The 12580-nt window shown below is 45.7% G+C and overlaps 1 protein-coding gene across 1 annotated transcript in view; it reads right to left on the bottom strand.

The window, feature by feature from the left end:
* LOC123970542 (collagen alpha-1(XVIII) chain-like) overlaps nucleotides 1–12223 on the bottom strand; it is a 41763-nt gene extending 29540 nt beyond the window's left edge. Inside the window, exon 1 of the mRNA XM_046048611.1 lies at nucleotides 11995–12223. Within this exon, the coding sequence (XP_045904567.1) occupies nucleotides 11995–12223 (229 nt within the window). The remainder of the gene's footprint in view (nucleotides 1–11994) is intronic.
* Between the last annotated feature and the right edge of the window lie 357 nt (nucleotides 12224–12580).

Genomic DNA, 12580 nt, shown 5'->3' on the forward strand with positions numbered 1-12580 from the left:
TTTTCATCTTCAATGCCTTTAGAAGGCACAGCACAAATTTGAGGTCGGTCGGACTAAATCCCTAGGAGGAGTTCGTTAAAGTACGAAGTGTGTAAATCATCCAAAATTTGACGTAAAATTCAAAATGGCCGACTTCCTGTTGGTTTTAGGGCATTGCTCCAAGAGGCTTTTTTGTGCGTCTGGACAAGATACACGTACCACAGAAAATTCGTGCACGTAGGTGAAACGTGCGGCGGGGGCTGCTTCGTTAAAAGTCACTTCCTGTTGCCAGCAGGTGGCGCTATGACTGTGGGTGAATGTCGGCATGTACATGTGTTCAGGGCGGGACTCTCATCCTACATGTTGAATAGTGAATCATCAACGCCACGGACACGCCCATTGACGAAAACTCGCAAATAGCACAACTTTTCATCGTCAATGCCTTTAGAAGGCACAGCAGAAATTTGACGTCGATCCGACTAAATCCCTAGGAGGAGTTCGTTAAAGTACGAAGTGTGTAAATCATCCAAAAATGGCCGTAAAATTCAAAATGGCCCAATTCCTGTTGACTTTAGGCTATGGGTTCTTGAGGCTTTTTTGTGCATCTTGATATGATACATGTCCCCAGAAAATTTCGTACATGTAGGTTGAACGTGAACGAGGGGCTAATCTTTTCCAATTTTCTAGGTGGCGCTAGCGAGTCATTTTGCCAGGCCCATGTGCGAAACTTGTAGAATACGAAATTTTTCACCGGTTCTGACATGTTTGCAAATTTTGGTGAGTTTTCGAGTATGTTTAGGCCATGTCAGTTGAGCCTACTTTGCAGAAAAAAAAAATATATATATATATATATATAATCCGAGCAAATTCAATAGGGACCTCGCACGGTCGTGCTCGGGCCCTAAAAATAATCCGAGCAAATTCAATAGGGACCTTGCACGGTCGTGCTCGGGCCCTCATAAAAATATATAATCCGAGCAAATTCAATAGGGACCTCACACAGTCGTGCTCGGGCCCTAAATATATATATATATATATAATCTTAGCAAATTCAATAGGGACCTCACACGGTCGTGCTCGGGCCCTAATTAAGACAAGCACTACCTTGAAGTGCAGCAATAAACACATACGCATGATTGAGTTTCCTAAACAAAATCACCAGCCACCAAAAAAACTACTTTCAATATAGGATGTATTTTGTTATTATATTCTCCATCACTAAAATGTATGTTAAAGCTTAATTGATGACTCAGAAGTAGGAACTGATAAGATGCACTTGAAGGCAGCATAGATCAGAAGACAGAGTTAGTTTTAAGCACGGAAATGATCAGCAAATCGCAAGTTCTTTGGAAAGGAAATCTTAAGAAACTGTTTATTTTTTTAGTGGTTCAGAGAAAAACATTTTGATGACAAAGTACCCAGAATGTTAGGAGAAGATATGGTAGATCTCCAAAATCAGGTGGGTCGAATTATATATACAAACTTCAATTTTTAAAATGCTAAATGACAATAGGGGAACTTCCTCTTCTGCAGCAGCATGTGAATTTGTTTTAATTCAAGGAAGGTTTACTGAACATGATTTGCTCAAACCAGGTCCTATTTCCCTTCATGAATACACATTCACATCTGGTCCAGTCCAACCACAGCTCTGGCCATGTGACCACCTCACCTGTACGTTGCTCCTTTTATTTTGGAAAGAAAATTTTTTTTGCAACACATAAAGAACGTCTCGGGTTACGTATGTAACCCTTGTTCCCCGAGAAGGGGAACGAGACACTGCGTCGGTGACGACACTATGGGAACGCCTCTGGGCATGGCAGGGCTGAAATCATGAATGAAACTACTCCAATCCTATTGACGTTGCTAGAACGGTAGCGTGTGACGGCGTAACTGCAGGCGTATATAAGCACGCTGGCACACCGGACACATTAGCTCTTTGCTATGAAGCAAGGCACTCCAGGTGGGGCGAGGTGTGGCGGACCGACGCAATGTCTCGTTCCCCTTCTCGGGGAACAAGGGTTACATACGTAACCCGAGACGTTCCCCTTCGAGGGAACTCGAAATGCGTCGGTGACGACACTATGGGAACGAGAAACCCACTTAGGCCGCGCCGACGCCCCTGCGAGGAGGGCCCTAGAAGCCGCCATGCCTCGAGTAGAGTGCACCCTTATGGCCATAGGTGAAGGCAAACCGCGCACCTGATAGGCCAGGGGAATAGTCTGAACGATCCAGTTGCTGATGGTGTGTTTAGAAGCGGGGAGCCCAGCCTTGGGGGACCCGAAACACACCAACTGGTCTGCTTTCCTCCACCGGGAAGACCTCAGAGTATAAATACTCAGCGCTCTGACAGGGCAGAGCAGATGAAGTCTCCCGTCCTCCGCTGTCACATGAGGTGGGGGATGAAACGCCTGCAGCACCGTGGACCCTGCCAAACTGGACGGAACCTTAGGGACATAGGGACAAGGATGCAGGATAGCCCTGACCCTCCCCGGGGCAAACTCCAGGCATCGAGGAGAAACCGAAAGTGCCTGGAGATCCCCCACCCTCCTTAGAGAGGTGATAGCGAGGAGAAAGGCCATCTTAAGGGTCAGGTGCTTGGCCTCAGCTGACTCCAGGGGTTCGAAGGGGGCCTCCGCCAGCGTTTCGAGAACCTCTGCCAGGTCCCAGGTGGGAACCCTGGAACGAGTCACGGGTCTCATCCTCCGGGCTCCACGGAGGAAGCGCACAACCAGTGGAAGCCTCCCCAAGGGCCCATCACTCAGAGGGGTGTGGAATGCTGCAATGGCAGCCACATACACCTTGAGCGTGGACGGGGAGAGGCCCGCGGAGAAACGGTGCTGGAGGAACTCCAGTATCATAATTACAGAGCAGGTAACTAGGTCCCCCTGCGACCCTATCCTGGATAAGCGGATGAAGATGGATGGATGGATGGATGGTAACTGGGTCCACCACCCGTTCTCTACACCAGGTGGCGAACACATTCCACTTCAGGCCGTACATCCTTCTCGTGGATGGGGCTCTGGAGCTGAGTAGTGTCTCGACCACTCCTGCCGTTAGGCCCGCCTCCTGGAACTGCGCCTCCTCAGGGGCCAGACCCACAGCTGCCACAGCGCGGGGTGCGGGTGAAAGATCCGGCCCTCCGCCTGGGACAGCAGGTCTCTCCTCAAAGGGACCTGCCAGGGCGGGCCCTCCAGGAGCGATATTAAATCTGAGAACCACACTCGTGCCGGCCAAATCGGGGCTCCATGGCATCCAGCCCTAGCGGGGCTGGGGGCGAGAGGGAGAACCACATTCCCTGGGCCTCAGCCCCTGTCTCAACAGCAGGTCTGCTCCCTGATTCTGGGTCCCAGGGACGTACATCGCTCTGAGGGACAGCAGTCTCTGCTGGGACCACAGGAGGATCTGATGTGCCAGCTTGCATAACGGGCGTGAGGGCAGACCCCCCTGGTAATTCAAATAGGCCACCACTGCCATATTGTCGGTTCTGACAAGGACGTGGCGACCGCGGAGGGCGGGCAGAAAACTCCTCAGAGCTCTGAATACCGCCAACATTTCCAGGCAATTTATGTGCCAGGAGAAATGATGCTCCTGCCAGGAGAAATGATGCTCCTGCCAGGAGCCTCTCGCAAAGCGGCCGTCCATGACCGCGCCCCATCCGTGAGTGAGGCGTCTGTCAATAATTGTTCGGCGACAGATCGCTCCCAACACGGGCCCTTGGGACTGGAACCAAGATTTCCTCCATACAGACAGGGAACGAAGGCACCTGCTCGTAACCCGTATCAGACGGAGTGGATTTCCCCTCGGGCAGAATCCCTTGGATTTTAGCCACCACTGCAGGGCTCTCATGTGCAGTGGTCCAGAAGGTATTATACTGGACGCTGCTGTCCAGCCCCGGACCCAGACCGGCGGCTTGAGGGATGACGTCACATTGTCACATTGCTGTAATCCAGCAGAGGGAAAAATAGTCAGCCGTGCAGAGAAGGGTTTATTCCATGATTTACACAACTCATTGTGTAAATCAGGAAAGAATGGTAAGGACCGGCGTGGGGGTGGCGCGTGGGGGCGGCGCGCGGGGGCGGCGCGCGGTGCCGGAGAGAACGCCCATTTAGTTTACTGTCGGCCTGGCTCCTGGAAGTCAGCCTCCATGATGCTAAGCACGTCTAACTCGTAGAATCAGACCGTGCGAGCCTCTCCGGACTCATACCTCGAGCGGGAGAAGCCGAGAAGCGGGCTCCTGAACGGGGAAGAGAGGAGTCGGAGCCAACAGACGAGGAACGGGAAAAAGCCTTGGCAGTCCCGATGCCCTCGGAAATGTCGCGCTGGGAGCCCCATGACCGAAACCTCAGTGACCGCAGGGCGAGCCACGGGGAGAGCGCATCCGGCCGTCTTCGGAAAAGAGAGCCGCACGGGACCTCAGCACCCTCAGGGGCAGGGCCTCGCAATGGACGCAAGCAGCCCCCTCGAGAGCTGCCTGGGTATACGGCATCCCTAGACAAGCCACACACAGGGCATGAGTGTCCCCAGCCGTGATGTAGCGCGGGCATGGGAAACACACTCCCTGAACTGCTCACCAGCCATCTCCTCTGCCAGACTTCCTTCCAGGTAAGAAATTTCCTCTCATGGTTGTACTTCTTTTGTAGTCTCAAACATGCCAGAGTGCCTGCTGAATAGAAAAAAGCCAATGTGTCCGGTGTGCCGGCGTGCTTATATACGCCTCCAGTTACGCCGTCACACGCTACCGTTCTAGCAACACCAATAGGATTGGAGTAGTTTCATTCATGATTTCAGCCCTGCCATGCCCAGAGGCGTTCCCATAGTGTCGTCACTGACACAGTTCGAGTTCCCTCGAAGGGGAACTTGTCACTTGTCAGTGGATCCCAACCTGTTTGCTAAAAGATCCCTAAAACCGATGTCTACTTGAGACCTTTCATCATCAGCTGCGTTCAGTTAAATTAAAAAGTGATGAACTTTATTTTAAGATTAGCCTGAGTAAAATCATTCAGACATTTGCTAGAAAAAAGGTAAAGATTAGAGGAAAGTGTGAAAAAATAAACATAATTTTTGTGTAACAGAAAGATCCTCCTCTTCCTGTTAATTGTCTCGTGACCCCTCTTGTGGGGGTTTAAAACCTACTGGTTCATGCCCCACGCTTACTTTGCATTTTGGTCCACAGGAAAAGACATAAATAAAGTCAGAGCCTGAGACTGAGATTGCAACTCTGATAAAGAAATAGGAAAAATGCGTGTAATTAATGGTCTTGTAACCGCAATGTTACTGGTATGACTGTGAAAACTGTGGTGTGACTGGAACTTTTCCTTTAAGCTTGATCACAGATGATATTATTGACACTTACCCAGTCTTAATTCTACATCGCTATTCTTAAAATGTAGCTATTACAATCACATACACACCTCTACATATAAGTATGTAGACACTTGTCAACTTACTTTTGGCCTTTTTTTTTTTCATGGTTTGCAGGTTTTCATGGTTTCCATTGCCTACATGCTTTCTTTGCTTTTATGCTAACAGGACCCATTGTGTGGAAGAACAACATACAGTAACGTTTCACAGCCCTGAAGGCATTGGCAAATAGGAAAAATGACCTCCTGTATTCTGTTATGGAGGATTTTCCAACATTTAACCCCAGAGAAATGCAATGCCTGTTTTACTTTGTGAAGAAAAATTATATATATTGCCAGTGAATAGAGACACAGACAGAGAGACAAATAGAGGCAGGGGAAGGAAATGCATGTCAGATGTCCATGGGAAAGTGGACCATGAGGGACTCTAATAGGATGAAGCACACAGACAGGACCAGTCCCAAAAGCAAGCATGGACAAGACATGCCAGTTAAAACAGTCTGAAATGTCATGCTGGGACTGATGGACTCCTCCAGGAGTTTAGGTGTGTAAAGTCCCACCCCAGGGGTAAGAAGAAGTGTCCCTGGGGATTAGGAAACATAAAGAGTCCTTTGAGTCTCAAAAAATTCCAAATGAACATCTGCTTGATATTATATGCATTATACAAGCTATGAAAAGTACATATGTGACGCTGACTCCACAAATTACATTGATATTTCTACTTTGTCTTACATTGTGGTGAAAGATGTTCCCAGGCAACGCTTTTGTTCTGAAACATTACATATATGGAGCATAAGGAGGTGGTTGGGTGGTTGACTTTGACACTGGAGACCGGGCTTTTTAAATCCAGAGTCCTGTTTAGGCAACAGAAGTGCTTTGGTTAAGGCTAGGGAAAGATTGTGATTATAGTTACATGTTAATAAAGTCAACACCTTGTCTTACGCTCAAAGCCACTGCAGACTTTTTCTGTGTGAAACCCAGCCACGATTTTGGCAGAAAACAAATTAAATGCATGGTCAGTGAACATTTTGCCAGATTATCTTAATTACCAAAATTCCTTATTATGTTGATTAAAAAAACAGAATCTGGGCAGTTTCTTACAAAAGACATTTGCTGTTGCAAATTCATAGCATATAAAGGGAATTTCGAGGAGACAGGTTTGCATGTAAATACTTGTATGACCACACTGAGCAACCTTGGAAGTGGAGTAGAAACACATCCAGTGGCCACGCCAGTATATGTGTATGTATAAGAGTGTTTTACTTAAGAGGCAGAATCAGTGTTTGAACCTTCAACACCACAAACTTGCAGAAGCATCATTCAAAGAAAATGATGGCATTTCTTATGCTGGATGAACCTTTATATGGTTCAAATTATGACCAGCTAAAGCCTCGCTGCATACTGAACTGCCAAACCAATATTTTATCTCCACATTGGCCGTTCCACATCTGTACAAACAAATAACACTGAGTTTTACTTATTATATATGATGTGCTCTATGGGATTACTAAATCTGAGAGCAGACTGGATAGACTCATGTACTGACCTGCAACATAGATGCCATATATAATACTGATCTTACATCATCTAGCATTACAAAACAATGCCAGAAAGATGAAAGTGGTGTAGGGATTGCTCATTAACAACAGGAAAGACTAAGTATCGGACTGCTATTGGTATTAGTGTTGCAGTATTGCCATTTTTGGGGGAGGACTCTTTGAAGAAACTAAAATTAACTTCTCTCTCGGGCCCATTGCAACCTATGCAAAAACAATGTCCGACTTCTATTCTGTGTGAGCAATCCTGCTGCTATACGTTTGTTGTATGCAAACAATTAAAGAACATTACAGCATTATCAAAGTATGACTCAACCTTACGGTACCTCGATCTGAATTGTATTGCGTCCGTTTCTCCACCAAGTTAAGAAACAAAAAGCTTTAGCCTTTAAGTCCTGAGTGTCTCTTTAGGGAATGAAAGATGTTCAACTCACAACCAGCAAGTGCCAATTAAACTATTGGGTTCAACCCTTAACACCCCCAGCTGTGGTTCTACCCTCTTGGGACCGAACCAACAGTTATCACTTTAAAAGGAGGTGACACAGCTGTGATGTCTCCAGCCTCCACGGTTGGACCTTAATCCATGTTTGAATAAGCTGAGAGCAAATTAAAGTTGACTGATAGAGGATCAGTGAGAGATTGTTTGAGTTCAGAAGACAGATCAGCTGGGGGTTTAAGATTTGAAATAGTCAGTTTGGCAGTAGTCCAAATGAAATGTTGTAACTGTGTGAAGAATTTAGGCAGTGTGGAGAAACGTGACTTGCAACAGGTACCATTGATTTGTGTACTGCGGCTACTGATAACTATCTTGATCATTTATCCTCTTTGTCATTGATGAAACGCATCGCCACAACTGACTTTGTTTAAGCCTGCTGTGTGTTAAAGAGGCAATACAGCAATCCAGTATTGCACAGTATTGCATTTACAATGAATGAAGTAGAGGCCGAGAAGTCCTGACTTTAGTCTCTAATATCGGTCAAGCTCCAAGAACACAAAGCCATGTGATTGTGTCTCCTTAATAAAGAAACAGGTAGGTGCTTATTAGCTGTTTTTCAGCAGGCGGGTCAGATAAGAAGATTGATACCACTCTCATGTTAACTATGAAGCAAGAGCCAGCACCCAGTTAGCTTAGCATAAAGGCTAGGAAACAGGGTTAGCTGTTTCCCCTGTTTTCAGCCTTGTGTTGCTAAGTTATCAGCTGCTGGCAGTAGCGTTGTTTTCATTGGACAGATTTAAGAGTGGATTCAAGGTTCTTATCTAACACTCGCACTACAGTAGTGGGGGCAGGAAAGTAGTGAAAGTGGTGAACTGACTTTTATGTGTATAATTGGTGAATGTTTCCTTCAAGCTTTGCTTTTGTTTTCTCTCATACTGTTTTCCACCTTTGTTGCTGTGCCATCAAGAGGCACAACCAGCTCACCACTAAGTCAAAAAAAAAATTTTCTCAGGAAAATGGGAAGGACTTAGGTTAATAATATATAATTGTAAATTGCCCTAAGATACAGTTTAAAATGATTAAACTGTTTTTAAAGAATACTGTGCACTGACTGTGAACCACTTTCCCTGAAAGAGCTGGTGATTCTCTGCTAGTATAAAAGCCTCTCTCACACTTTTGCCCTACTCTCTGTGCCTGCTGATCTTCTAATGGTTGGCCAAACACTTAATTATCACCCATTAAGTGTTACTGGTTTGAGAGGGTAGGCGACTGGCCGTGCCCTCTGACCTGTGGCACAGACTTCGAGCCGCCCCGTCTCATCCCAGTCACAAGGCTCTCTTGTTTCTTACAGCAACACCGTTGCCCTTTCTTCCAAACCGAGCACACAACTGCCACACTCTTTTTTTGGGGAGGAAGCCATTTTCCCACCCACAGCAGCGATCATAAATGCCATCCACAGCCCATCCTCCCCACCACAGATGGCCCAATTGTTTCCTTCTCTGTGACTCTGTAAGCTAAAAAACACCACCCGCCTCTAAATCCACACAAAATTCCACTCTGCAGCTGATCAGAAAATGTAAAATATGATGACAAGTAGATAACCCAGGACAGAAATGCGTGACCAGCATGCAAGGAGTAGGATGTGATGGGAGCGATAGATGGATTATTGCTCCACCAGACTTCTGCTGAATGTAGGAAATCACCACCAAGAGAACAGAACATAAAGACTATTACAATCAAAACCTAAATGAATAACAATGATATGCAATACATAGACCTAATACATCTACCCTGGATTCCTTAAAATTCTTGGATGTCCTTAAAAACATAAACCATGTGAGTAAAGTTAGTTCTTTTTCTTTCTTTCTATTTTAGTATGATTTAATAATGAATGAGGAAGCCAATGCAGGTGTTTGGAACAACAGTTGAGACAGTCTGTACTGCAAGTCCAGCAGCATAATTTAAAACGTGTGCATTTAGGAAGAACCACATCTTGAATTCTGCACCACATAAATGACTGTATATACAGTATATAGATAAATATATAGATATGAGTATCACATCTCTGTGTTTTACAGCTTTCCAAATTATAGTATTATACTTTATGTCTGAGTTTAAAAGTTATCCAAACAAGAATCCTACTTGTGGAAAATGGAAAATAACAACACTATGTGTCACTTAAACCTTTTCCTGTGGGAATCATATGATAAAATATGGTTTATGTAGCAAAGTTCATACTGTTAACCCCTGAGAAAAGAGTCTATGCAGCAACAACCCTCCCCTGAAGAAGGCTCCATACTGCACAATTTATGAGGCCACTAATAGGCTGGACGTGAGCCTCTGGAGCATTTCCTGTCTTTAAGGTTAATACTCAGGGAAAGGCTTTTTAACTTTATATATCATAGGTATTCCCTATGCCTTTCTTAATATAAATGGATTGGGAACCCCTTGACTCACTATAGAAAGTGTATTTATGTGTTTAATGCAATTGGTCTTTACAATAAACCTACCATAACTTTTGTTCAAATACAACATAAATAAAAGTTGTAACCAAGAAAAGGCTTCAAAGAACCTGGGATGTTGCTGTTGCTGACCATTGCTGACTTATCACACAAAAAAAACGTGGCTTTTTCAGATGCAGTTCTGCACTGTGCAGTTGACAAGACAATCACATGAAGGTGGCATGCAGCCTGGGACAGTGAAGTGAACTCAGGGGTTGCGTCATGCATTCATGCGAAACAACCTGCTCTGGACATGTCCAGTGACAACAGTAGCAACAATGACTGCAATGACCATACCAGTGATTTTGCATGTTTTAACCTGTTAATTGCAAATTATTCATACTTTGCATTATTAGGAACCACTCAATGCAATGAAAGCTAAAACCTGATGAATGTCCTCAAGTGATGTTAGCATCAGTTGGGTCTGAAGACAACAAATTTGAAAAAGAAAAGAATGAAAAGGAGTGAGTTTACAGACCTCTGCAGCCCGCTCCTCATCTCTACTGCAGGCTAGAAGCTCCAGACTACATTAGCTACTACTAGCATAACACTACTGAATCTCCACCTGACCTGTCAGAAGTCGTGAAATTGTGGGTAATGTAGACACCAGGTTTTAAAGAGGTGGTATTACGCTCATTTTCAGGTTCAAAATCCTTTTTAGGGGTTGTACCAGAACAGGTAACAACTTCATGTCCATTGACTGCTTGGAGGGTAGCTAGTGTTTGGAAGGGAGAGGAGAGGTGTGCTGCAGCTCAGTGTTTTTCCACCGGTGTTTTTGAGGGCGTGTCGGACTAGCAAGTGGACTCAGCGAGCATAATGACACATATTTCCATTGTGACGTCACAAGAAAGGGAAGTAAAGGCTGGACTACAAACGGGCTGTTTTCAGGCAGTTCAGAGCAGTGTTTTCTGTGGGAGATGGGAACTCCCTTTGGGGTGGACTTTGGGCTTTTTCACATTGCAAACCTAGTACATGCACAAAAAAGATATATATCTCAATAAAGGAGAGGGAAAAAGCCAAAAACCATAATACCACCTCTTTAAAAAGTAGAAAGAATGTGTGGAATAAAAAAAAAGACAATATACCTGGCTCTGCCTGCTCTAGCTTCTATATGGTTAATGTTAATGTTAAATGTTAAAAGTGCTCTTAACTGAAGTCCCTGCAAATGTGCCAAATTTAGCGTGGAAGGATTAAAAAATGCAATTCAAACATTTAAAAACACGGCGACGTGGTTTGAAAAATGGTCCGCTGTAATGTAAAGTACTTGTGATTGCATTAAAAATAGCTAAAAGATGCTAAATCAATCATTAGATAGGCAAAGACGTCCGAAACAGCAATGATGTGCATGATACCAAAGCCAACAAACACAAACAGACACTAAGACTAACGCTTAAACATCGACAAAATGTGAGGTGACATCGGATTCAAAATGTATCTCCAAACAGGATACATTCTAACCCGCTGGGGTTACCTTTCCAGTTACTAACTGACACGCATGCAGGACGCCCGGGCTCCTGCACTCTTTCAGGGAGGAGATGACACTCCACAGGGACATGCCCATTTCCCAGAGATGCCCAGCAGCTGGCCTGCAGCATCTGGCAGAAGCTGCGACAGGGCAGGTGCAGGGGTGCGGTGGGTGAAAGGCACCTGGGGGCCAGCAGGAGGCAGAGGAACCACTCTGTGCCATAGTGACACCCTGCCCTCGCGAGCCACGCCCACTCCTGTAGGACATCCCCCACCTCCTCCACAGACGTGTGGTTGAAAAAAAGAAGAAAAAAAAAAGTTGGGCAGAGTGAAAGATTTTGGCCATTTGCCAGAGCAAATGGACCAATCAGAAGGCACAGGGAGACAAAATGGGTCAGAACCATTGATGTGACTATCAGGGGGGGTACCCTCAACAGTCCCGTTGATTTTAGAAACATCACCTGTAATCATGGTTAAATTGCTAGGCAGGTCTTTATCACCTTTCCATAACGTCACTGATTCTACATCTGACCCAAACCCATCCCCTAACCCAACAACAGAACCCCCCTCCACCCTCTCCCCTCTGAACCTGTTTGTATTACCCGCCATGTTAGGGTTAGCGCTCTCCACCTTCTCTGTTAGGCCTCCGTTAGTAGTCCTGACGGTCGGGGTCGCGTCCCACGCCTCGACAAACTTACGGATTACTGTGGCAACGTTGATGATTTCATCCCCAACCCCGGATAAATCGTCATCCTCCTGCTCTTCCTTTCTCTTTGTGGCATTGGCTGTCATGGTGGCACTTGTTGTTCCTGCTGGAGTTGTCTCCATTGGAGTCTCTGTGGGGGTTTCTGATTTGACCCACCACCAGGCCTCTAAGCTCCCAGCACAGAGAACCAGGACAAGCAACCACGATTGGATCCTCAACATGCTGCTGGTTCCTGCAACAGTCTTCCAAGTGTCTCAGCATGTAGCAGCACTCAACACAGTGCTCTCACTGTTTCTCCAAACGCCACCTGTTAGCTAGCTGGTCAACAGTTAAATCCAAGCTGTTCAAGGGCCACTGAGCATCCACTGAATGAAAACAGAGACATACAAACTCTGCTCTCACTCAGAGACCCTCCCTCTAGATCTCCCAGTGCATGGCTGCTGCAAACTCATGAAAAAGCACTTACATGGACAAAGGGAGACTCAGAGTATGGAGGCAGGCTTGTTGCTACACTGATGATGGAAGTCATTGGTTACTTAAAGTTGCCCTAACACACTAAAACTCCTCCCCTGAGTGGG

Source organism: Micropterus dolomieu, linkage group LG01 (assembly GCF_021292245.1).
Source record: "Micropterus dolomieu isolate WLL.071019.BEF.003 ecotype Adirondacks linkage group LG01, ASM2129224v1, whole genome shotgun sequence".
In the NCBI taxonomy this organism is placed as follows: Eukaryota; Metazoa; Chordata; class Actinopteri; order Centrarchiformes; family Centrarchidae; genus Micropterus; species Micropterus dolomieu.